The following is a 27,752-nucleotide window of genomic DNA, read 5'->3' on the forward strand; positions in this document are numbered from 1 at the left end:
TCAAATGTTCACAGGCTATCTCCCACGCATGCAATACTCTCAAATATTTTGGAGTATTCAAAGAGTAGTCAGGGCCGGCCCCGTGGCTTAGTGGTTGGGTGTGCGCACTCCGCTGCTGGCGGCCCGGGTTCGGATCCCGGGTGCGCACCAACGCACCACTTCTCCGGCCATGCTGAGGCCACGTCCCACATACAGCAACTAGAAGGATGTGCAACTATGACATACAACTATCTACTGGGGCTTTGGGGGGGAAAAATAAATAAATAAATAAATAAAATTATTAAAGAAATTAAAAAAACAAAGAGTAGTCAAAGATGGAGTCTACCATCAAAGAACTTGGCCTATAAAATGAAAGGGTCAGGTTAGAAACATCTTAGGGGGGCCAGCCCCGTGGCTTAGCGGTTAAGTGCGCGTGCTCCGCTGCTGGCGGCCCGGGTTCGGATCCCGGGTGCGCACCGACGCACCGCTTCTCTGGCCATGCTGAGGCCGCGTCCCACATACAGCAACTAGAAGGATGTGCAACTACGACATACAACTCTCTACTGGGGCTTTAGGGGAAAAAGGAAGGGAAGGGGAGGGGAGGGAAGGGGAAGGGAGGGGAGGGGAGGGGAGGGGAGGAAAGAAAAGGAAAGGAAAGAAAAGAAAGAAAGAAAGAAAGAAAGAAACATACATCTTAGGGAAGCTGAAGATGAGCATGCATGAAGATAATCTGCTCGAGGCAGATTCAGGGGTACAGCAGACACCATCTGTTACTGCGCAAAGGCCATTCCTCTCTTCTCCTTGGCTAAGGGAAACCCAATTTTGGGCTGCCTAGGACTTGAGATCCCTTTGATTCAGGTAAGGCACACTATTCCACAGCCATGGAGGGTGACTAATGATTACTCTAAAGCAGTCATGGAAATCCAGTTACCAATGACCAGTTATAGGTCTTGGGGTGGGTGCAGGATCCAATTCTGGCTATGAGATAACAGGAAAAGTATACTGGGGGCTTCCCTTTCCACACAAAGAGTCATGAGAAGAGCCCCCATCTCTTACTTCATTCTAAAGGATACTGTCGTAGAATGTAATGCTTGGGCATGTCGTTGTCATGTTGCCACCACGAAGTAACAAGCATAAGGATAAAAAGCCAATGGCAAGAAGAATGGAAGAAGCCTATTTTTTATTTTTTATTTTTCTTGAGATTGAGAGAAGTAACCAAATTTTTGCTTGAAAAACACATATAACATGAGATCTACCCTCTTAACAAATTTTTAAGTGTACAGCATTGCTAACTATATGCATATTGTTGTACAGCAGATCTCTAGAACATTTTCATCTTGCATGATTTTCTTCTTGCATGACTGAAACTTTATACTCATTGAATTGAATACCCGCCTCTCCCTTTTGAATATTCAGTCCCCATCTAAAATAAAAGTCCCTGCTTCCCTTTGTTCGAGGATGCCATGACTTTGGAAATGACACCTCATGGCCTCCTATTTGCTGCAAATACACTTTACTTTGTGAGACAACTTCCGTCAAGTCTTATTTAACTCACCAGGAGGCAAGCCCACTTGATTCAGTAACAAAAAGTGGGATTGCTAGATCACATGGTAGTTCTATTTCTAATTTTTTTGAGGAACCTCCATAGAGTTTTCCAGAAGCCTGTATCTTTGAGGCCATCATGAGTTGCTACACCAAACCTGGAACCACTTATTGGCAGAATTCTTATTGTGGGAGAAAATTAAATTTATTTATTGCTTGAGCAATGGTTGGGTTCTCTGTCATTTGCAGCTGAAAAAATCCTATCAGATACAGGAGATGGCATGGTATACAAGAAAGGGCACTGGCTTGGGAGAAAGGAATCCAGATATTAACCTTGCCTCTACCACTCACCAGTTCTGTGACTCGCGGCAAGTTGGCGGGGAGTGGCCATTTGACCCTTGAAGACTATTCTGATTCTAAGATTTACTGACTGAAAGGCCATGATTCAAAGAGAAAAAAAGTCTGTTTTACAGGATCTGGAAAAGAGATGCAATTAAACTGTTTGATGACAGGACAGGGTGTGGGACTTACTTGTAACAAATTCTAAATGTGATCAACATTTCCTACATTGCAACTGTGGGGGATCAGAATTGGCCACCTCAAAATATGTCTTTTTTACCTTGATTATTTTCTCTGAAAGAAACTTTGACCTCCCCCCCACCACTAACTGCCTAAAAGAATTTAACTCTGGGTATGGATAGACTGGGAGGGTCCTTGCTAAGCCCATTCCAAGTAAAAGTAGAAGTTATCCTTTGTAAGAGACATTTACATTTATAAGGAAACTCTCCATTTGTAAAGGTATCTCCCTCTCTGTACCAGGAAGGGGGGAAGAACTTATCTCTAAAAACTCTTTATCAGTGTGGAAGGCAAGGACTTAAATCTGCATACTGTTGTTTACTGTGCTTTCTGGTAATCTCCCATAGCTGACAGCCCCCACCCCCAACACCCTCATTTGTCTACCTGAATATGCTATTTAGGGGGAAAACCTCCACCATTTGTCGAGAAACTCAGTTTTCCTGGGTGTCTCCCATGTATACACATTATAAAACTTTGTTTCATTTTCTCCTGCTATTCAGTCTCATGTCAATTTAATTCATAGCTCAGCCAGAAAGGACCCAGAGTAGGTAGAGGATAGTCTTCCTCCCCTTCACAACCATTTGTAATTAAATTTAGAGGGGTTATCACAGAATTCAGTAAAGTGATTTTAAATCATTTTAAGTCAGTGTTTGCTGTCTCACTCCTTGGTCAAAAGGACGATGACAAATAAATATGGCAAAATAAATATTTTGAACAAAACTGTAAGATTGAAAATTTGTGTTAAAAGAATTATCCAAAGGATCAAAACAGCACGGTATCTTCAAAAATCTATCACCATCCCCTGCCTGACACCCTCAGTCCATATCTACCTATACATTTATGTATCCTGGAGAAGAAGAATAAAGAAATGATAAAAAATGGGTTGAGGAGATTATCGTGGCCAGGTTTCAACTTGAATGTCAGAGGATTTCAAATTGATAGCTTTATATGTGGTTAAGTGGGTCAAAAGTTCAGTGCTAAAATGACAATTCAACCAAGGGCATAAAAATTCTTCTTGAGGCAAAATTCAGGCCAATCTTTTATATCTGTCTCCTTCCTTTATTCATAAAACAATTTTCCTCCCTTGGAGAAGGGGAGAACTATGACATGCTTACTTAAATTCAATTCTGCAATTTTTTTTTTTTTTGAGGAAGATTAGCCCTCAGCTAACATCCATTGCCTATTCTCTTTTTTTTTTTTTTTTTTGCTGAGGAAGATTGGCTCTGGGCTAACATCTGTGCCCATGTTCCTCTACTTTATATGGGACGCCACCACAGCACAGCTTGACAAGCGGTGCATCAGCCCACGCCCAGGATCTGAACCTGCAAACCCCAGGCCGCCAGAAGCAGAGCACACGAACTTAACCACTATGCCACTGGGCCAGCCCCAAACAGGAACTAAAGAGGCCCTGCTGGGATACAAACCTGCAATTTTCTAACCAAACCCTATTTGACTAATTTATATGCTGATCTAGCACTCAGTACTTAGGGACATTATGAGAAGTCTTTCTAAACATGCTAGATTTGGGGGGTGCAGGATGTGTGGTCTCTTGATAACATTGTTTGTTGCCACTGCAACTCAAACAATTAACCAGGCAAAGCTTCTAACGAACAATCAACCCAGGGGTTGATGAGAGCTGACAGCATGCTGTTGAGGCACAGGCTTAAAAACTCCCTGCTTAGGGTCTCCAGTGGAGGAATTAATAGTACTGATTCTCCATCTTATCCCTCCAGGCCAGGAGTAAGCATCTGGGCACCAAATATCTGCCTCAAATGATTAACACAACATTATTTCTAAATGCTCCTCTTTTTCTATTTTAGCCACGGGGTATTTGAGGAAGTTTTTAAAGTTTACCAAATGTTCTTCAATTGTTGAATGGATAAACAAACTCTGGATCCAATATGGATACTACTCAACAGTAAGAAGGCATGAACTACTGATGAGTATAACAACGTGGATGAATCTCAAACACATTATGCTAAACAAAAGAAGCCAGACTCAAAAGCCTACATCCTGTATGATTTCATTTATATGACATTCTGGAAAAGGCAAAACTATATGGACAGAAAAGAGATCAGCAGCTGTCAAGGGCTGGGCTGGGGTGGGATGGCCGTTAACTTAATAAAGGAACACAAAGGAATTTTGGGAAGTGATAGAACTGTCCTCTACTTTGACTTGTTAATACTGATAAAATTGCATTTTAAAAGGGTGAATTTTATTATTTATGAATTATACCTCAATAAACCTGACTTTTAAGAAATACTAACGTTTTGACCCTCAGACACATCCTCCAGAAAGATAGGTGTACATGGTCACATGTTAGTCTCATTCAGGATCATTTCCATACTGCCCTCTGCTGTCCTATTCCAACAGCCCAACCAGTCAGATCCAGCACAGGGAACAGAAACCACTCCAGGTACTTCAATCAGAAAGAGATTTGAGGGGCCGGCTCAGTGGCGCAGTGGTTAAGTGCGCACACTCCACTTTGGCGGCCCGGGGTTCGCAGGTTCGGATCACAGGCGTGCACCGACACACCGCGTGTCAAGCCATGCTGTCGCGGCGTCCCATGTAAAGTAGAGGAAGACAGGCACGGATGTTAGCCCAGGGCCAATCTTCCTCAGAAAGAAGAGGAAGATTGGCATCGGATGTTAGCTCAGGGCTGATCCTCCTCCCAAAAAAAAAAAAAAAAAAAGAAAGAGATTCGATATGGGAATTAGGGGCTTAGAGAATCACTAAAAGATCTGGAGGAGCAAAAGCCCACCCACTGCCCCACCCACCACTGCCTTAGACATTTTAATTTGTTAAAAAAGAAATAACAGGCCCAAAATGGAGTCATTTGCTTAGGTAACAGCAAACCAAGATTTAACCTATCCCAGGAATGTAACTGTTTTAACAGTCAATCTGGAATTACCTGACCAGCTCTAGGGAGGTAATCTGCATGATAACCCCCCCCCCCGCCCCCCTCCCCACCCCGCCTTCCCTTCCCTCCAAAAGGAGATGTCCTGGCCTAAAACAAGCCTTTCTTTTCTTTTGCTAATAACTTCCTTTCCCCACCCTCCTTCTGCCTATAGAAACCTTCCATTTTGTATAACTCCTCAGAACGCACTTCTATTCAGATGGGATGCTGCTCAATTCAAGAATCGTTAAATAAAGCCAATTAATTTTCAAGTTTACTCAGCTGAATTTTTTTTTTTTTTTTTTTGCTGAGGAAGATTGGCCCTGAACTAACATCTATGCAAATCTTCCTCTATTTTGTATGTGGGTCGCTGCCACAGAGTGGCCGCCAAGGAATGATGTAGGTCTGCACTTGGGATCTGAACCCGGACTTGCTGAAGCAGAGTGCACCAAACTTAACCACTAGGCCATGGGGCGAGCCCTTGAATTTTTTTTTTTTTTAACAGATTCAAGGACACACCATCATGGGTAGCCATGATCCAAATGTCAGGAAGCTGCTGCTGCCATCAAAATAGCTTATCACAGCCAGTGCAGGTGGGACTAGGGCCCTAGAGGAATGAGTCTGTGCAACCACCTCTAAACACACATCTCCATGACCATGCCTGCCAGCAGCAGCACAGGCAGAAGGAACTCAGTCTCAATCTCAGGCTTCCAAAGTTCACACTGCATTTACGAAACCTATTATGCATTTAGAAACCTTTGTTGCTGGTGTTAGTGCTGTGGAGTTGATTCTGACTCCTAGCAACCCTGCGTGCGGCAGAGCAGAACCCTGCCCAGTCTTTGTGAGCCATGCTCTCATCTTCCAGCACTATATCAAACAATGCTCTGCTGCTATTCATAGGGTTTTCATGGCCAATGTTTTTGGAAGTGGGTGTCCAGGTACTGCTGTAACTGCAGGCCCTCCAGGACCAGTTCAACTGACCTCATCTCTTATCAACAGAGTGATTAAGAATTGCATTTCAGAAAATTTCCAGTGCCATGTAACCAGAGCATGCACAGAAGCAGAAATCTTGACCTGAAATGACCACAGAACCAAAGATTCTCCTCCCTGCGGAACCAAAAGACCGGGACATGACCAGAACTTAAAAGTTGGACTCTTAACAGAAGTGAGGGCTCCCTCATTCAGGAAAATCCAGTGTTAAAATTCCTTCCCCATCTTATAAATGTTTAGAAGCCCATCAATCAAAACCTGTCCCACCAGCATTTCCACGTGCCAGCCTGTTCTCCCAAACCTCTTAAATTTCACCCCAAACCCTGAATTGGAGACCCAGATCTGAGGGCACATGCTCCCTGTCTCCCTGAAGATCAATCTTGCAGAATAAAGCTGATTTCTCCCCCAAAAGCTGATGCTGTAATCGACTGGTTTTTTACGCACATCGGGCAAGAGAACCCCAATTTTGTACAGTAACACTTCTTTCCAGTCTGTCTTAGTTTGTCAGCTCTGCTGAAACCCGTCCACCATGGGTGACCCTGCTGGTATTTGAAATACTGGTGGCATAGCTTTCAGCACCACAGCAACATCCAGCTGCCACAGTATCACAACTGACAGACAGAGGGTGTGGTTCCCTGACGGGGAAATGAACCCAGGCCACAGCAGTGAGAACGCTGAGTCTTAACCACTAGACCACCAGGGCTGGCATATTTAGAAACCTAGCTGTAAGAAAATCTGGGATGTGAGCTGTTAGGTTTCCAATCAGGAGGGTGGAATGAAGGTCAGAGAGCCATTCCCCAGTATCTCTCCAATCACCATTCTTCCTGTCCTAAAACAAGGCATTCTTCCACAAAGAAAGCACAACAAAAACCTTTTCTGTCTAAACTTAAATTTCAAACAGTGTTAAGAGAGTTGAAAAATTATTCTGTTAATGGGTAAAACCAAGATCCTAACTCATTTCATTATGGAAGAATATTTCATTTTCACATTTAGTTAGTTCTAGCCCCAGCAGAATAAAATTTTAAGATCACTGCATTTGATAACAGAGCCAACCACAGTTCTCTTCTAACTCATGTATTAAATATACACTGGTCTTTGAGTTTTATTCTGCTGGGAATGAAACAAACTAAGCTTGAAAATGCATTAATTTTCCAGATATCTGTAAGCTATCTTATGGTAAGCCAGAACCAGGGGAGGGAAGTGTGACATTGTGATTTATAATAAGAAATATATATTTGGTTTTTGTCCTCATTCCTGGCACAGAGCTCCTAAAACCCTTGGAATTTCCTAAGAGATGAGAAGGATAAAGGTGTCTTTTGTTATGTTAATGGGGCGACTTCTGGAAAGCTCTTAGGTAACCTAAGGATGCGGGCTGAGTGCCAGTGAAGCCATACATGTGATTGGAGGGTTGGAAATTTCAGTCACATCCCCGACCTCCTGGGAGGGAAGAGAGGCTGCAGATTGAACCCAATAACCAAGGGCCAATGATTCAATCAATCATGCATATTCAATGAAGCCTCCATAAAACCCCAAAAAGATAGGGTTTGGAGAGCTTCCGGGCTGACGAACACATGGCGATTCTGGGAGAGCAGTGTGCCTTTAGAGGGCACTTTCCCCATACCTCACTCTACGCATCTGTTCTTGAATTATATCCTTTTATAATAAACTGGTAAATGTCCCTCTGAGTTCTGTGAGCCACTCCAGCAAATTAACCAAACCTGAGGAGGGGGGCGTGGGAACCTCTGATCTATAGCTGGTTGGTCAGATGCACAGGTGACAACCTGGACTTGTGATTGGCATCTGAAGTCGGGGGGAGGTCAGTCTTGTAGGATTGAGCCCGCAACCTGTAGGATCTGATCTATCTCCAGGTAGACCGTGTCAGATTTGAGTTGAATTGTCAGGCATCCGGTCAGCACTCTATGAGAACTAGACTGAGTTAATTGCTTGGCAGTGATAAAAAAAAACCACACACATTGGGAGGAGGTACCTTTTTTATTACCCTAATTATTGCTCCTAAAGACTCAACATGATCAAAACGATAAACCAGAAGAAAATAATTTATTTAGCTAAAGCAGCACAATAACTACATGCTTAAACTTAGTTTCCCAATGATCACTCACATAGTAACTATATTCTCTATATCAAAGGGGTTAAGGAACCTTCTCGTAAGAAATTTTTAGCCTTAAGGAATTTCACTCCATTCCTTCTTGGGTTATTTCTCCATATTGTACCAAAGGCAATGGAAACATTTTCCTTTTTTGACAGGAACACTATTGTGTGGATATTGCGAGTTGCTTCATCTCTTAAGACCAAAAAAAATGTGGCAAAGCATAATAGCCTAAAATAAAAATAGTGTCCAATAAACACTGGCTGTTCGAGTTGCGCGAATCATCTCCCAGAGTTGTCACTGGAAAAAACGACAGAAGTCTCTCTGTAAAAGAAGTCTAATTCTCCCTTCTCAGAAAACCAAAACCCTATCACACTCCATCACACCCCATAAGTCTCTCACTGCTATTAGGGATTATCAAACAATATCTTATATTGCTCTGACAAAAGGAATAAGGACAAAAATGACCACTAGAAATTAATGAGTGTTCCCAACTTACAGGAAAAGCTCTCCCTAGCTCTTCTCCTTCAGGGTGTTTTTAAAAACTTGAACTTGAGAGCTAGTTATTTCTTTTGGACAATTATGTACTATCTTCTGCCAGTGCTGCTGACTGGTAAAGCAAAGTGGGTAACAATTTTATGCAAAAAGAACAGACCTGGCCTCTCAAACTTCAGGAGCTAGAGGAAGCCCCTATCAGGGAAAAGAAGAAGAAACACTAAGGTGGAGTCACAGAATAAGGACGATCATCAGCCCTAATAAGTACGCTTATTAGATAATAGCCCCTGTTAGGTTTTGCTGAGAATCCTGCTGGGAGTGAGGATCTGAACAATTATTATAAAAGATCTAATAACTTACTTCTCTACTCTGTTCATTTCTCTCTAGAGCAAGACTTTAAATACGTTCATTATGGTGTGAACCCCCAAAGGTTCTTTTCCAAGGGAATGAACGATATTGTATTTTTCAACCCCTTAGCTGCTAAGCACCCCATCCTCCAATCCCACCCCACCCGAGTCTCCCAAAAGAACAATATGACAGTGGGCTCCTTCCATTTACTCAGCTGCCAACTTACCTTCCAATTCACCTGCACATGAGCTGCAAGTGATTTCAACCTGAAACTCACTGTCTAGGTAGAGGCAGATGCCTTTCAAAATCTCACACCCCCTATTTGTTTCATACCTCGCGGAGGCACTTGATAGATGCTAAAGAAATATCTGTAGGCTGGCTGATCCTGCCTCCATAAGAGCTAAGCTACCAAGGTGCTGTCAGAGAATATAACCACGTGGAGCTTGGAGAAAAATTTCAATTGATAATCAAGACCATTTGATCCAAGAAGCTGCCTTGGGGCTCTCAACCTTACAAAACAGATTTCGTGAGTGTTCTACAATTTTCAGGCTAAAGTGATTGCAATTAAAATTAAGAACAACCTCTAATACACAGTTAAAGTAGGTCTCAGCCCCGTTCATGAGATCATGTGCATCAAAAGAAAAACCAAAAATTAACTCGTGACTCAAAGTAAAATTGACAAAAGGAAATGCTGCGTTTGGCTTCCTTCCAGCTGCCACTTGGAGGCACAGTTAGAAGAGTTGTGCAGGCAGATGACAAAGTCCACGAAGCCTGTCAGAGCCCAGCTGGTCGTTAAGATCTGCAGGGGTCACTCCTCCCTGACCAGGCAGGGCAGGTGTCCCCTGCAGCCTGGACCTGGGCTGCAGTGCAACGCCTAGAAGGAGTCTTGGCCACTGCCCCCCGGGCCCTGGCCTGGTTCTATAGCATGCAGGAGTCGAGCGTGGGAGGCAGGAGCTTATGTCAGCACGAACCACATGAAGAAGCCATTATTCGGGGGAGCGACATAATATATTGTAACTGCTCCCATCGTGTCAACAGGCATCATTTTAATGGTGTGTTAGAATTTCTCCCACTTGAAGTTAAAAGGACTCCCATTTCAATGAAAATAGGAGATTCCTCATTGGTAGGATCACAATTCACCCACGGCAGCTGCCAGACACAAGAACAGAAGTGCCAGGCGTGCACAGAGCTGATTTTGTCTCTCCCGGCAATGCTTCCATTTTATAATTTGTCTCCTCTTAAAACAAAGAGATGAGCAAGTTACAAATATAATTACTATATTTCTGAACAAGCGAGAACACAAGCCAGGAAAGTGCTGAGAGAAGATGGCTAGCTTACCTCTGGCTCTGGCTGTAAGGTCTGTTCATCTTCAGCGGAGTTTGGTAAAATTGCCCAGGTTATGTTGGCACTGGCTGACGGCAAAGAGCCAAGTGTCCCATTTTTCAGCTGCTCTGTGGAATGTGACTTGGGCCCATGCCATCCCAGGATGCTTTCTGAAATAAAGACCTAGAATGATGCCAAGTATTTTCCAAATTAAACATTTATAGCTCAAGAAATGTCTGTTACCTCACTGTTCAAGGATACTGACTCGAAATGAGCCCAATCTTAAGTGGACCATGATGGACTTAAGCGGGACTTGTTATGAAAGAGGTACCAAGCGTAGATTCAGATCATCTATTTATAAACTAGTTTCTGTATAACGGCAGTATCAGAATCACCATAGGCTGTTTTTCTCCCCATCCTTGGACAAAAACAATTCCTATTTTACAAAAGCCAGATTTTCTTAAAGGTGTTTTCCTTATTTTTTAACTTTTTAAGTATATTTTTAGGGGCCGGCCCAGTTGCGTAGCGGTTAAGTTTGCACGCTCCGCTTCGGTGGCCCGGGGTTCACAGGTTCGGATCCTGGATGTGGACCTATGCACCGCTTGTCAAACCATGCTGTGGCGGCGTCCCGTATAGGGTGGAGGAAGAGGGGCATGGATGTTAGCCCAGGGCCGGTCTTCCTCAGCAAAAAAGAGGAGGATTGGCAACGGATATTACATCAGGGCTAATCTTCCTCACACACACACACAAAGACAAAAGTCAAATTTTATCAAAAATGGGCTGCTCAAAATGTGGTTTGAATGCCAACTGACATGATGACCACAGTTTAGAAAACACGCCTGCAGTGTGATCATACGATGCCACCTCTGCCATTAGATGTGGCCAGTGTGGTAGGAGTCAGGAAGCTCCATCACTAAAGACAGATGTGGTTAGGGCTGGCCCAGTGGCACAAGCGGTTAAGTGCACGTGTTCCCCTGTAGCAGCCCGGGGTTCCCCAGTTTGGATCCCGGGTGCACACCGACACACCGCTTGGCAAGCCATTCTGTGGCAGCGTCCCATATAAAGTGGAGGAAGATGGGCACGGATGCTAGCCCAGGGCCAGTCTTCCTCAGCAAAAAAAAAAAAAAAAAAAAAAAAGAGGAGGATTGGCAGATGTTAGCATAGGGCTGATCTCCTCACACGCACACACAAAAAAGACAGATGTGGTTATTCCATTCAAGCAAAAAACACTTTTTGGTTTACCAGATCAGTGTTTATAAAGCATTTTTCTAATCCTCCCTCAACTCTTGAAAACAGTTTTTTGAGTCATGTAATATTACAGAATATTTGTATATGCTTACCAATCAGGATGGAGTAATCAGAGACAGATTTCTTTACCCCATAGCAATTCTTCCATTGGAATAAGCATAGGTCTCAAACTCAACTGACCTACCTTCTGGAGAGTCTGTTCTCAGTCTAAGAGCAGGGGTAAGTAATGAAAAGGTGGGCTGAAGCTGAGACTGCCTCACGTGAACTACAACTCAACCTCTCAGCGTCTCAGATGTCCCATCCATAAAGTAATCACATCTATCAGCCTTTTCATTAGAGTTACTCAAAGAAAAATCTGCAAGTTTCCCAAACTTTTAACACCCTGAGGGAACCTGGTTGATGGAAACAAAATAACAGAGGCAGATGAAAGGGTTGTTGATGTGCTTATGCATGTGTGTTAGCGGGTGCAGGATTATCTACCTATTTTTATGCAGAAACTTTTTTTTTTCAATGTCAAGTGTGTTAGAGCACATAATTCTGCTGCTTAAAAGCCTCCAGCAGCTTCTCATTGCAATTGGAACAAAATCGAACTACCTGGCTTACAAGACTGCCCAGGCTCACTTCATCCTCTCCCCACTGTTCACCATGCTCAAGCCATGCTGGTATTTTTTCCATTCCTTAAGTGAGCCAAGTTCTTTACAGTCAAGAGCCTTTGTGTGTGCTGTTTCTTCTGCACAGAGTGCCATCCCTCCAGTTTTTCTATACGGGGGGGAAGTTCTCCTGCGTAAATCCAGGGGCCAGCTCAAACATCACTTGCTTAGAAAAGCCCCCTCAGACCTCTGTGGTCAAAGCAGCACCCCAAAGGCAACTAGCTCCCTATCACCTCAGTCAGTTTACTGTCTTCACAGCACTTAGCACTATCTCAACTCACCCTGCTCATTTGTTTGTCTACTGTCTTTCTCTCCTCCTAAGAATGTCAGCTCCTTGAAGGCAGGGGCAATATTGTCCTTGCTCATGGCTATGTCCCTAAAACCTAGAACATGGTCTGGCAAAGAGTGTGCACTCAATAAATATGTGCCGAATGAATGAATGACCATTAAGATTTTCAGAGAGTAAATTTCAATAAGAATGTGCATTTCACAACCTCCTAAAAGTTAAAAAATAAGAAATGGCAAAAAGAGAGAGAGAGAGAGTAGAACGGTGGCTGCGAGGGGCTGGGGACGGGAGGAATGGGGAGTTATCATTTAACAGGTGTAGAGTTTCAGTTCTGCAAGACGAAAAGAGTTCTAAAGACTGGTTACACAACAATGTGAATATATCTAACACTACTGAGCCATATACTTAAAAATGTTAGGATGGTAAAATTTTTGATATGTGTATTTTACCACAATTTTATTTAATGGCAAAAAGGCATCCATGTATCAGTCCTCGATGTCATTAAAAAACGGTGAAAACTCACAACACTAAAATCAAAGGCTGAAGGATGAGCTAAGACCAGACTTGGGAGGAATCTGTATAACACAAATAATAAGGCAGACGGAGCTGGACTAAGAATAAACACAGGGTTCAAGACACCAGAATCTTCAATAAGAAAGGTAGACAGACACTTCTTACCTGTCCCACTGACAACTCCTGCTCAGATTCTAAATTCTAGACTCAGATCTTTTTTTTTTTTTTTTTATAATTTTATTTATTTCTTTCTTTTTCCCCAAAGCCCCAGTAGATAGTTGTATGTCGTAGTTGCACATCCTTCTAGTTGCTGTATGTGGGACACGGCCTCAGCATGGCCGGAGAAGCGGTGCGTCCGTGCGCGCCCGGGATCCGAACCCGGGCCGCCAGCAGCGGAGTGCGCGCACTTAACCACTAAGCCACGGGGCCGGCCCTAGACTCAGATCTTAAATCCTGGGTAGCTGTCTCATAAATACAGGGGTACTACTTTTTTAAAATTTTATTTTATTATACAAGTAGTAAATGTCCTCTAGAGTAAATAGGAAAGCTTAGAAAGCACTAGGGGAAAAAATGAGATCTGCTTGCCTAGGCAATCAGGACAGTGTTCCCTCCATTACTCCCACACCTCAGCTCTGTCCCTCCCTCCCCTCCATACCACCATCATTCAGAGATGATAACCCAGGAGGCAACAGGGCAGAAAGTAGAGTGTGGCCAGGCAGTGATGCACTGCATCCTGGGATGGACAAAGACCAGGACAGGAAGAGTGAAGGTAGCAAAGCATGCTGGGGAATGTAGTCTTCTGTATTCAGAGTATCAAAGATCCAGTGAGTAAGGACAGGAGAAAAGCCCATCTCAGAGCAGTCCAGCTGCTCTAATAAATGATCACTGGTTTTGGAGTCTGAATAGACCTGTCTCCTTTGAGGATGAAGGAGGAACATTCTAACACAGAGTGAATGAAAAGGATTGTATAGAGTTTGGAAAAAGAAACAGTATCCTCAGAAGGCTCAGAGGAAGAATATCTCAGAAATTTCTAACCTAAGGTATCAGAGAAAACATCAGGAAAGGTGTATCCCCAGCAAATCACAAGATAAAGCCGCCTCTATGAAACAAAACAGAAAGTCAAAAGAAGAAAACAGGCTGAGGTAAAAAAGGAGATGGATGCACTAAGGAAGTATTATGAGGAAACTAAATCAGCATTAGTAGAATTAAAGTTAACACTGAAACCAAGAAAAAGTAGAATCAACACTGTAGCAAGTCAAATAAGTAGTTTGTCAAGATAAGGAAGTTCTACCAGAGTGTGTTGCAAAGACAACAACAATGAGAGAGAAGATGCACAACAGAGATCTAAGAGATCCAGAAGGATAGAGACCAGATCAACGGAACAGAAACAGCAAACAATGCTAGAAGTGAAGAAACACAGCCTGAGCTGAAGAGAGAGCTGTAGGCGCCGCTGAAACAGTCCACCAGATTCCAGCAAAAACAATGGGAAAAGACTCACATCGAGATAGCTTGGCAATATTTTCTTAGGCTTTTTATTACTGAAATTTCAAACACATACAAAAGTAGACAGACAGAATAGTATAATGAATGCCTAGCTCAAAGTTTGGCAACATTTTTGAATAACAAAAATCAAGAGAAAAATTTTCAAGTCATTTAGACAGAAAAATGGGACTTGCCTGAAAGGGAAAAAAAAAAAATCAAGCTAGACTTGAATATTGCTACAACACTAAATGCCAGCAGGTGAATAGATGAAAAGAAGAATGCAAATAAAAGTCTACACATTTGGGGTGGGGTAAAAGACTGGGGAATAATGCTCATCCTCAGGCAAATTATCTTTCCTCTGCTAAAGAGAGTCAACATTTATTGAGCACTTGTTAGGTACCAAGGACTATTGTGTGTAATTTATGTGTGTTAACTCATCTAACTTTAATGATGCCCATGAGGTAGGTCCAACTATTATGCCCACTTGACAGATAAAAAAAATAGAGGCACAAAGAGCCAGTAAGTGGTAGAATCGGGATTAAAACCCAGGCAGCCTGGCTCCAGAGCCCAAACTCTTAAACTCTACCCTCTATGCCTTCTCAGCAGCACTGCAGAGACTCAGAAAATATTCTACCTTGTGAGGGAAAAAAACTACGTGAGGACATATACCAATAGATGAAGAAAAGAAGCAGAATTAAGAATTCAAGACTGGAGAAATCACGTATAAAAGGACTGGTGGTGAGCAATGAACGCAGTTAAATTGCTGAGCAGGCCTGGGACTAGGTGAGGTAAAATGGACATTAGCCTCGGGGGTAAAATTTAAAGAGGCACCAAGACATTCAGTAGTCAAGATAAATGAGATTTAATCATCATCACACATTAAGTATTAAATTAACATTAAAATATTAATAACAATAGCCCCCATATTATATTACCAAAAATTGGGAAGTATATCAGAAAAATCAAGGAAATGAAAGTATGCTGAGTCTTCATCACTAAAGGCGAGGGTCAAAAAGTAGTGTGTCATTCTTGACTCTGATGATTAGAAAAATATAGGTTAAAGAATGCTTAGGAAAAATGTAATGTAACCACTACTAGAAGTCATAAATATATTTTTTCCCAAAACATCAGAGAAGATAAGAGTAAAGGGAATACAACCTGTGTAGCAAAACAGAGAGAAAATCAGAAAAGCAGCATGGAAACATAATAACAAAAAGCACACAGGAGACTAACAGAAAAATAAACACCAGTTTAAAGAAAAAAACCAAATGGACTACATCACTCTATCAAAAGACAGACTCTCAAGATTGTGTCATAAAACAAAAAGCAAGTCTAAACCATATTTCATTAATTCTAAGACACAGCTATTTTCACATCTCTGAAATTGGAGTTGATCTTACAGTCAATGGCATGTCATACTTTAACTGGAAGCTTTTTCTTTCCTAGTGGCACAAAAGATAATGGTGGGTTTTACTATTGATGGTGTCTGATAGTTGAGAAAATAGGCCTCACCAATAGAAAGTGAGGTCTGAAGTAGAAAGAGGGTCAAAAACATACCAGGGAAATACAAATGAAAAGAAGACTCAGATCAAAATATTACCAGGTGGCTGCTGACTGACAGTGAAATCAACTGGTTGGACATTAAGCACCTTTCACTCTCTGGTCCACCCTAATGCTCATGAATGGAAGGATCATCAAAGATGACACAACAGAAGAGAACAGGAAGGCAAAGGGTCTCGGGGTCCACCAAATGGCAAATCCAGTCCTTAAAATAGGCCTTTACACACACTTGTAGCTCCTCCCACACCACGCCTTACTAGATGTAAAAAGAGAAGAAGAAGGAAATCAACCATCACTGTTTTGGTTCCCCAAACCAACCAGAAGTAGAAAGAAAGCTACAGAAGATTTAACTGTGAGCTTAAAGGTTTGACTGTGGAACTGTCTTCATCCATCCTTGGCTCAGTCCCCATGCCGGGGCTGTGAGGCCTCTGTGACAGGTGATAGCACCAGGAGGGGCCCTCCCTCCTCCTATAACACAGAAATTTATGCCTCCCAGGTTCACTAAACCTAAAAGGGTTTTCCAAAATAGAGTAAGATTGACATTTACAAACTTGAGAAAAACATAAGGCATATTTAAGATAGAAAGCTGAGATGTCAGAATCTAACTGCTTTCTTTAGGGAGAAGGTGCCACTGAAAAACTCTGTTTAGACAGTTGTTAAAAAAAAAAAAAGTCCACCATCTGAAATATTCTGCAATGCTAGTTTTTCTTTTTTCCCAATACGCTATTTACTGAAGGAATCATCACATTTCTATCTTGGTTTTCAATCACAAAATAAAGGAAGGTGGCTTATGTAGGACACATCTTCACCAGAAGTAGTAGGTGTCAGGAAAGAAGGTCTAAGAGATAAAGTGAAGGGAGTCTCCGAGTGGTGGAAAAGAGATGAATATTGGGAGTCTGAAGATGTCTCTGGAAAAATGTGAAGCACAGCAGAAGGAAGAAGTCAACTGGCTGAAAAAGCCAAGAAGTCCCTATAACAGTCTCACCTATGTGACTCTTTTTGCTAACGCCCAAAATGGGAGGACCAACGTAACTGGCTTATTAACTGACGATCCCCACAACTCTTATAAGAAAATGAAAAAGCTTTTGGAAGGACAAGTTAAGGAAAGCACATTAAATTTTGCCCTGGTTCTCCTCTCTTCAATTACATGTCTCTCAATCTCTTGTCCTGATTTATGTCCAAGGGCACATGTGTCATCCACTGCAATCCCCCAAGGGATGGATATATGAGAGTTTTTCATACTATTCTTGCAACTTTTCTGGAAGTCTGAAATTAAAAAAAAAAAAAAAGTAAAGAAAACAAAGTAAATAAATACCTGCCCTGAGACAATCATGATGTGAACAAGACTGGTCCCAGTTTGGGGGAGCCAGAGCCTGCTGGGTGGTCTGTTCTGGATTGAACAAAGAACCCCAGGCAGAGGAAGGCATCTGCCACAGTGGGAAGAGCCTGCCTCTCGCCTGGGCTCTGCCACTTAGCTAGGTGGCCTTGGGCAAGTCATTTAACCTCTCTGAGCCTCAGCATCTCATCCAAATGAGGGGCATGGTAATACCCACTTTGTGAAGATTTCAGAAAATGTATAGCAAAGGCCAACCACTGGTAGAATCAGAGCTCAGTAAATGATGATGGGTATTACAGAAGGAAACCCAAATTACCCTTACACAGTCTACTCTGGAAAGCCACCATCCCTTTTAACCGTAATGAAATGGAAGGCCGAGGGGACCTGAAGAAAGAATGAAATATAGATGACCACCCAAACCTAGCTTGACTTTTCATCACCTAAGTTGCCTCGTTTCCTCATTAAATAGGTGAACTCCGAGCCACAAAGCTCATTGAGGCTTCTGCTAGTCTTAATTCTAATACTTTATAATTATATACGACATGACCAATCTCAAGCTACTTTCACCTTTATCATTGCATTTAATCCTCACTAATATCTTTATATCTGCTTATTGATTAAACCCTCCTCCAGAAGGACTGAAGGATCTTAAGGGGGTGTATTATTATCTCTAGCTTCTTGATAAAGAACTAGAAATGCTTCTGGTATGTACTTCAGAGAAATTCTCCCATAGGTCCTTGAGGGGAAATGTGGGAGGATGCTGACTGCAGCAAGGCAAGCAGGGCAGGGAGCAGGAGGCCACGTGCGTGTCCATCACCAGTGTTGGGTAAGACATGACGGACGCACACTATAGGCACAGTTAGAAGTAATGGATCAGAAGCTGCGTAGCAATGGATCTTAAAAATACAACACTGAGTGCAAAGTCACAAAGGGAATGAGATAGAACACGATGCCAGCAAGTCTAAAAGGAATTCCATAGTAGTCACGTAAACATGAGTGTTAAATGTTTCATGGGATGTCATAATTCTAATTGGTAAAAGAAAAATTTTTTTTTTTTTATCCCAGACTGGGAAGGGAAGGACGGAGGTATAAACGGAGCAAAAACTTGGATAAAAGGACAAATGGATGGACGGGGGATAAATGGATGGATTTAAAGATGGAGGGCAATGGAGAGACACACACACACTCTGGACAGCACTCATTTGCAAACAGAGAGGAGCCCACGGGGAGGTCTCACCTGAGGCCCCTGGCTTGTGGCTGGGCTGGCTCACGCGGTGCACGGTCTGCTGTAACAAGTGGAGGCACTCGCCGAGGCAGCTGAGGGTAGCAGCAGAGGTAGCTTTCAGGAGCAGCAGATCCTGGTCCAAGGCGGTGAGGGGGCCAGAACCTGGCAGAGACTCGATGGCGTGCACAAGGTCTTTCTGCTGTCCTTCCACCTGGTTCATCATCTACAGAAGGGGAAGACAGCAAGGAGGCGAGAGTCAGAAGTCCTCTCTTCAACAGGCTGGGGAGCCAGCACTTAAACCATGGGACTGAATCAAAGTTAGAGGAAAGTGGTGAGAGAAACCATCACCACCCAGACTACAGTGACGTGGAGTCAGCTCAGAGGGTGTTCGGTGCACATTAGTCCTTTGACCAAGCAGGCCTGGGTGAAATCCGTCCTGGTAAATCTATCCAAAGGTACACATCTGCCGCTCCAAGCACAACAGAATTTTATTTTATTTATTTATTTTTTTGTGAGGAAGACCAGCCCTGAGCTAACAACCAATGCCAATCCTCCTCTTTTTGCTGAGGAAGACTGGCCCTGGGCTAACATCCGTGCCCATCTTCCTCTACTTTATCTGCGACGCCGCCACAGCATGGCTTGCCAAGCGGTGCGTCAGTGCGCGCCCGAGATCCGAACCAGCGAACCCCAGGCCACCGCAGCGGAGCGCGTGCACTTAACCACTTATGCCACCGGGCAGCCCAACACAAGAGAATTTTAGAACTCTGGAGATGAAAGGGACCATTAGGACCATCTGGGTATATCATTTTACAGATCCTCTGAAGGTAAATCGATAATAAATACATTCAAGGTAGAAGTCCTTGTGACCATCTTTAAGGTTCTTTTACTATGGAAGCTTATCGGAGACAGTGGACGAACTGTGGCTTTGCCTCAGAGCCAGGTTAATTCCTTGTTTTCCTCCAGCTCCAATTCCTAACTTCTTAGCAGTCTTTCTGAAGTTCAAGAAACGGAAGTGAAATCCAGGGCTGGCATTTATATCAGTGAGATCATAGTGAAGCCAGCACTGAACCATTCCACCCTCAAAAATGCTACACAGGATGTGACTTTCTCAACACCACGTAAGATGCCAGGAGGAAGAGAAAACCCAGGAATTCTAGGGTCGGCCCCGTGGCTTGGTGGTTAAGCGTGCGCGCTCCGATGCTGGCAGCCCGGGTTCGGATCCCGGGCGCGCACCGAGGCACCACTTCTCCATCCATCCTGAGGCCGAGTCCCACATACAGCAACTAGAAGGATGTGCAGCTATGACATACAACTATCTACTGGGGCTTTGGGGGGAAAAAATAAATAAATAAAATCTTAAAAAACAAAAACAAAAAAAAAAAAAACCCAGGAATTCTAGAGCCAGCCCTACTCTACGGCTGAAGCTACGACAACCCAAAATAACCATATTTCATGGCCTGGCTTCAATTCATAAGCCACAGATAAGCAGCAGTCTAACTGTATCTTTTGTGTGTGTGTGTGTGTGTGAGGAAGATTAGCCCTGAGCTAACATCCGTTGCCAATCCTCTTCTTTCTGCTGAGGAAGTCCAGCCCTGGGCTAACATCCGTGCCCACCCTCCTCTACTTTATATGGGACGCTGCCACAGCACGGCTTGACAAGCAGTGCGTCAGTCCGCGCCCGGGATCCGAACCTGCGAACCCCAGGCCACCACCGCGGAGCGTGCAAACTTAACCTCTATACCACCGGGCCGGCCCCCTCATTTTATCTTTGGACTGACAAATCAAGGAGAAAGGATCTCAAGAACTAGAAAAGGACTTAACTGGTTATCTTGTGACATTCATCTCCCTCTCGTTTTACAACTTATCTCACTATACAAGATGATGCACATAAAGTGCAAGTCTAGCAAAGAAACAGTCGTTCTGAAAAGCGGAGGAGCTGAAGCAACCCGCCCCAAGTCCCAGGGCCGGTCAGCGTCAGAGGCGGGAACCCACTCCTGGTCTCGAGACTCCCGTCCACTGTTCTTTAAGCTGCCCCCCCCAAAAGCCATCCTTAATTTGAAGCAGTATCTCCTGCGTTGTCACTGTCATCCCCAGAGGATCCTTGTTACCATCATGATGTCACCAGCTGGGGAGAAGCATTAATTCTATAAGGACCACTGGACTTGGACACAGAACTCATTCCATGCTCAGCCTCATTTTCCTATTTCCTTTTGAAAACAAATACCTGCTATTTTCTATCATTCTGTGTAGTTGCCTGCTTAAAAAAAAAGCTCATCCATTGCAATCCTATTTACCAAAATAGGTCTTATTACTCCAAAAAGATTTTTTTAAAAAATCAATGCTAAACAGATTGCACTGACACAGTTGAGAGCATTCTCACCTTCATGGGCACACCCATCCTTTGGCCACGCAAATTACTTTTTGCAGATTACAGAGGTTATATCTAGCCATTCTAACTCCTACAACAGTACCTCAATAAGTATTCATTTCTCCTTCAGGTCTTTCCTTAAAAGTCACCTTCTCAGGAAAGCTTCTTGAACCACATAATTGAAAACTGCATCTCCAGTGCAACCCTTGGCACTCCTATGCTCCTTACCAACTTAATTTTCTCCATAGCACTTACCACTTTCCAACCTAACTTGTAATTTACTTATTTATTATGTTCACTTGAGCTAGTGTGAAAGTAGGAATCATTAATTCCACACTATTCACTGATGTATCCCAAACACAGTAAATATCTGTTGAATGAATGAATGAATCCCCAGTCTCACTCATCTCTCACTGAGGTGCAAGAGAATCCCATTTATGACACAGTCTACAGAAATCATTACACTCAATTAGCGTAATATGGCTGAAGATTTAGTAAAGGATAACACCTCCATTATCAGTTTAGGTTTGTCAAGAAATACTGCCAACTGGTTAAATTTCACTTCGAACAAGATAAAATGTTTATGTATTCTTTGACAGTCAACTAGATGTAGAAGAGCTAACAGGGAGAAGTGGATTTCGAGCTATTTGTTGTAGTCAGCATGTCTGTAAATTCCTATTATAAAATCTTGTCTTAAAACTATGTGTTAAAAGGGAAGAAGAAAATATAATGATGAGAATATAATTCATTATGTTCTTGGCTATTATGGATGACACTATAACACTTAAGAGAAAAGGTAAGTAGAATCAAGCCATTAACTATATGGAATACACTCGTTTTTAATCAATGAAAAGAACTGTATTCTAATTACATAGTATAGGAAAAATAATTGTTATTTCACAAGCGTAAAATATTATGTAAATCTCAGGTAATAAAACACAAAATTGACTTACAGAATCTTCTACTCTATTAAAACAGAGGCACGTGCCCAGAGATAGAATCCACATATCTGCTCTCTGAAAAGTATTCAACAGTATTTGAAACCGCCAGTCCCAGAGGCAGGATGGCCTGCGAGAGGGGGCATCTGAACTGGCAGAGGGGTGGGTTTGACATTTAAAATGACTGAAGAACTACTGGCACTGAGAGGGAGGGGGCCTGGGGTGCTAAATGTCCCCTAAGTCAGGGCACAGTTCCATAAAACAAGAACTTTCCTGCTCAAAATGCCAATAGCACCTCCTTGAGGAACCTGAGCTAGAGACACGTCGATAACCAGGCACTTGATGGATTTCAACATCTTTCTTGGTAAACTGAGCACTAAAAACAAAATGAGTCTGGCACAGTGCTTGACACACACTAAACACCTCCTAAAGATTCATTTTCTCCCCTTTTTCCATGTGATGTGAAACAGAACTGTCGTCTTTAATGACACAATCGATGCCAATCTTCACTTTATATTAGCTTCATCAAGCTCCAAAAGAAATTGAATGAGCCCTAAAAGAAATGCAGGATTTCCAGCCTCAGAGCTGTATATCACAGTTATTAGTGCGCTAACATTTCTAAGACTGGGAGGCACTCATGAAGAAGAGTCTTCATCAGACTTTGGAAGAACAAGTTTTAGCTATTTCCATATCTTATTTTAATTAAGGGCAACATATGAGAAGATGAATGTGGCACTGAAGAGCTGTATGCAATAAGAATACCAACAGCAAATGCTTCAAGCGGCTCACTTTTCCTTTCAAGGTTCCTGCAGGCTTATCAACAGAACAGCAAAGCACAACCATCGACCAGCAGACTTGCCTACCACTACCAGCCTTTGAAAACGTTGAATCACTTACTTTAATTACTTAAGTTTCAAATCAGAGCTCTGAACACTTCTCCTGAAGCAAGTCAACATTAACCATTTGTGGTGTTTAAAAACAAACAAAAAAATGCACAAGTTTCATTTCTTTCAGGCATTTGGCTTCCACAACCAGGGGCATCACCATCTTGTGACACAGGTGCAAAACGGGGCCCCAAATGAAATTTCAGAGATCCACCCCCTGAAAATGTCAACTCTGAGGTTGTGAAATTGACTAAATGTAGGTCAAGTTGAACTTCACAGATAAGCAAACTTCCCAGGGAGGGAAAAAATTCTACTGCCTATTTCTCACAGCACAAACAATGGCATATGCATTATAAAATCAAATCGTAGGAGTTAATGGTAATAAATTCAGTGGCTGCAGATTTTATTTTATTATTTTATTTCAGTGAAGCTGAAACCAAGATGCAAAGATCAAAACCCAAAGACATCCAGCTCAACAAGATTAGATCTGGCCCAAAAGAGAACTGAAGTGGGCAGCAACGGCACAAGAGCTTTATTTGCCTTCAGTGCTTCAGACTGTCCTGAGACGCAAACTTTGGTGCAGGTTTTGAGAGGTGCCTGAAAGGTCCAATCCTGAAAGGCCAGATATTATTGAAGACCAGCTCAGTCACTCATCCATTAATAACCAAAGAATCAGCATCAAGTACCTCCTAAACACAGATTTCTTGTCCTAAAGTAACCAGGGCTGCTTGCCTTGGTTGGCAGAGCCTCCTGGGCTCATAGATTCCCCAGTACCTTCAGTAACTCAATCCATATTGCTTGGAAGTAGACTAAAGAATTTGATGCCAACTTCAAGGTGGCCTTGGTTTGGCATTTCTCCTTAGGCTGGAGGAATTCTGGAGCCCCTTTTAAGTCGCCCCCCTGTCAGGGATCAGTCCTGGGCTAACTCAGGCTTTTTTTTTACTTGGCCAAATTTCTCACCTAGGCTTAAAAGCCATGCTTCAAGAATCATCAGAACCAAAATTCTCACACACACACACACACACACACACACACACACACAACCTGCTGTCTCCATTAACATAGATGTACTATTCCACTACTCTTATTAGCACTACTTTAATATTCCACGAAACTCCCACCCCAGAAATGATCTGATAGTTCATTACAGAAACTTCCTGAAATATCCATCAACTCTTTAATGAAAACCATCAAAAGATAGTTTGCACCTTAAAATTCTTTGAATGCTTTGCCTCAAAATCCTTGCCTTGTTTCCACCACTCCTGAACTGTTGTATCTTGATCTTTACAGGTCCTAATTAAGTCCTTTTATTGTAAATCAAACTTCTAGTTCTCAATAGGGTCTGACCTGGCCCTCCCCTCTCCGAGACACTGGGAATGCCCTGTGGAGGTGGTGTTCTCCCTTAGAGTGGTGAACGATAAAGTCACTTTTGTCCTATCAACAGATGGTATTGTTGATATTTGGAGAGCTGACATTCCAATCTCCAAAGCCTTTCTCCAAATTTCTGCTGCTGGGACACAGTAAGTCCTGTCCTCATACCTGAACAATTTCCTCTTCTGGCCGACTTTCCTAACATTCAACCTTCCTCCTCTACTTGCTGTGCTATGTCCCACCTCTTGGCACAACATCTACCTGAAATGATAATCTATGAAGAGTTTCCTTTAGGCAGGGTCCTGGGTCTCCTTGGGACACCGCAGCCTATACTACCAAACAATCCTGTAGAGGCCAGTCCTAAACATCTTATGGACTCCCAAGTCTCTCTCAAGGCTGATTAGGTGAGTGGAGAAAGAAAACCCCATCTAGTGGACACATCTTTAAATCCACACCTCTCAGTAGGGTTAAGAGAGTTGACAGTGGCAACCAGGGACAAAGATGAGCAGGAGAAAATGGGGTCCATCTCCAATTGGGGGAGGCTGATGGCTACACAGATGAGGTTACAAACAAGAATAAACTGAAAACACAGGAAGAGACAGAGAGACCAATGTAAGGAACATAATACTCTATAATATAAACCAAAGGGAAAAAGAAGGAAAGATCTCCAAAAAATTGACCATTATGTCTTCGACAACCTTACTGCAGAGATCAGGAAACTTCTGTAAAAGGCCAGATAGTAACTATTTAAGGTTTTTCAGATCACTGGGTCTCTGTGGCAACTACTCAACTCCACCACTGTGGCCTGAAAGCAGTCAGACCAAGTAAACAAATGAGTGTGGCTGGCTGTTCCAATAAAACAAACATTTGATTCATCTTGGTTTTGGCATCAGATACCTATTTTTTCTCACTCAAGTTGTGATTTTCCTGGTTCTTGGTATGACTGGTAATTTTCCATTGTATCCTGGACATTTTAACATTTTAGCTAACACGTTAGGAGATTCTAGGTCCGATTTGAATTTTTTTTTAGCAGGCAAACACATGTTTAGGTTGAGCACACAAGCCCTAGCCTACTTTCATGGCCCGTTTCAATGACAATCTAATTTCAGAGGCTTTATGGTGCTTTTTTTTTTTAACTTTTATTTTATTTTTCCCCCAAAGCCCCAGTAGATAGTTGTATGTCATAGTTGCACATCCTTCTAGTTGCTGTATGTGGGACGCAGCCTCAGCATGGCCAGAGAAGCAGTGCGTTGGTGCACGCCCGGGATCCGAACCCAGGCCGCCAGCAGCGGAGCACGCGCACTTAACCGCTAAGCCACGGGGCCGGCCCTACGGTGCTATTTTGATCTGCATGGTTTTATCTCCTGCCTTGGGCCCCCCCACCAGTCCCTGCTGGTGCTGACTGAAAGGATAAAAGGAGCTTCCCCAGACCAGAGTGACTGCTGCCTCCAGGTGGGAGAAGGGGGTCTCCAGCCTTCCGGGCAGGCGCTTGTTTTGGCAGGAACCCCCTTGCCCCTAGTTCTGGGTCACAGAGGGGAGTCTCGGGCCTGAAGTCATTTTTATGCTTTAAGGCATATGAATCTGCTTTCTTCTCAAAGGTATATAAGTGCAGACAGACCTATTTCCACTTCCAAGTTGAAAATTGCTTCATAAGCAGATCTAACTGGCCAGATAGATGGTTGCTGAGCACCATCCATAAATCTTTTTGGTAACAGAATCTACTTTATCTTTTAGAAAACTGACAGGAGAGAAACATTCATCATTTCTAGGTTTTTTACCTACTGTATGGATTCATACCCACTTTGCTTTGGACTTCATGCTGTCATCACTGAGGCTGACCATTTAAATGACTTAAGTCATGACTCCAGATTTCTCTGTCCATCCCCACCCCTGGGAGGCAGTGTAGGCTAACGGCGTTTTTAAGTTCAACATTTTGACACTTGACCTTTATCATATGATATAAGGGGGATACAAAAAAAGAAGAGAGTGGTTGAAAGGCTAATCCAGAGATTGGGCGTCCAAAGTCTGTTCTGGTCCCTCCAAATATAAGTATTTGAGGGTTACCAAGACATTTCAGTGCTGGTTATAAATAAGTCATGCTGTCAAGGGCAAAAAGCAAAGGCAAAATTCTGAATTTTGTGTGCTCACATACACACTCAAAAAACACTTTCTGAAGATGTGGGGATGAGTCTACTCCATTTCTTAAAAACAGATTCCTTTCTGTCACATCTTCATCTTTGGCTGTTCTACAGTCATTTCCTCACCACTCCCAATAACAACTCCACACTACACAAACACGGAATGCAAATTTTATTTTTGCAAACTCCTAAACAGCAAACCCATACTGAGACGTTCAAGAAATATGAGATAATAGCCTTCACAGCCAAATGAATCACACGGCTCTGTCAAGTCCATCTCTTTCATTTTGCAGGCAGGAAATCTCAGTTCAGAGAGGCCAGGGGTCCTTGCTGAGGTCACAGAGCTTCTCCTGTAGTGGCAGTCCTCACACTCCACTTCAGTGCCCTCTACACTGTGAGACACGATCCTCTGTTCTTCCTCCTCTGTCTTTCTCATTTTCTGGTAGCAAAATACTGTCTCCTGCTACAGAAAACCACTATGGAAAAGTTTCTCCCACTGTCCCTCACCCCAGCCTTTCTCACCACCTGAAAACAACTTGTTTTTGTTTTTCTGACTACAAACGCTGGCTCACTCCATCAACCACCAACCCAACGAAATCAGACAGTAAAAAAAGTTATAGGGAAGGAAGTAACAATTACCTGTGATCCCACTGCCTAGAAATAAGTAAGCACTGTTAACATTCTGGTATTATTCTGATTCTAATTTATACACAGACACACACGCACATTATATTATTTTATTTAGAAAGGATCATCCCTTATATATAATTTTGTAACCTTTTATCACTTTGAAAGCATTCTCTCTGATGCCTGGGATTTACTTCAAAATAATCCAGTTGGGAGGGCGGAGGCGGCCCGGTGGCGTAGTGGTTTTAAGTTCACACACTCCACTTCAGTGGCCCAGGATCTGCAGGTTCGAATCCCAGGTGTGGACCCACACACCACTCATTAAGCCATGTTCTGGCAGAGTCCCACATACAAAAATAGAGGAAGACGGGCACAGATGTTAGCTCAGGGCCAATCTTCCTCAGCAAAAAGAGAAAGATTGGCAACAGATGTTAGCTAAGTGCCAAACTTCCTCACCAAAAAAAAAAAAAATCCAGTTGGGGTGGGAGAGAAAGAATGAAATGATACTGGCTTTGGGGGGGTGTTGAAGCTATTGATGACAACATGGAGGTTTAATATGATCTTCTCTAATGTCTTTATGTTTGAAATTTTTCATAATAACAAGGTTTTCTAAAATAGAGAGAAAGTACATTGTTATGGATTGAACTGTGCCCCCCACTCCCCAATTCATGTTGACATCCTACCCACCAGTACCTCAAATGTGACCTTATTTGGAGACAGGATCTTTACAGAGGTAATCAAGTTAAAATGAGGTCATTAGAGGGCCTTAATCCAATATGAGTGGTGTCCTTATAATAAGGGGTAATTTGGACCCAGACATGCATAGAGGGAGAATGAGGGAAACCACGAGGAGAAGATGACCATCTATAA

At 42.8% G+C, this 27,752-nt stretch overlaps 1 protein-coding gene across 3 annotated transcripts in view; it reads right to left on the minus strand.

Moving 5' to 3' along the window:
* OSBPL10 (oxysterol binding protein like 10) overlaps positions 1 to 27,752 on the minus strand; it is a 290,512-nt gene that overhangs the window by 63,718 nt on the left and 199,042 nt on the right. For all 3 annotated transcript variants that reach the window (XM_058554363.1, XM_058554346.1, XM_058554355.1), the window contains 2 exons: positions 18,569 to 18,779; positions 10,272 to 10,426 (listed from right to left, as the gene is read on the minus strand). In XM_058554363.1, the coding sequence (XP_058410346.1) occupies positions 10,272 to 10,426; positions 18,569 to 18,779 (366 nt within the window). The remainder of the gene's footprint in view (positions 1 to 10,271; positions 10,427 to 18,568; positions 18,780 to 27,752) is intronic.

The sequence above is a fragment of the Diceros bicornis genome, chromosome 2, assembly GCF_020826845.1.
Source record: "Diceros bicornis minor isolate mBicDic1 chromosome 2, mDicBic1.mat.cur, whole genome shotgun sequence".
In the NCBI taxonomy this organism is placed as follows: Eukaryota; Metazoa; Chordata; class Mammalia; order Perissodactyla; family Rhinocerotidae; genus Diceros; species Diceros bicornis.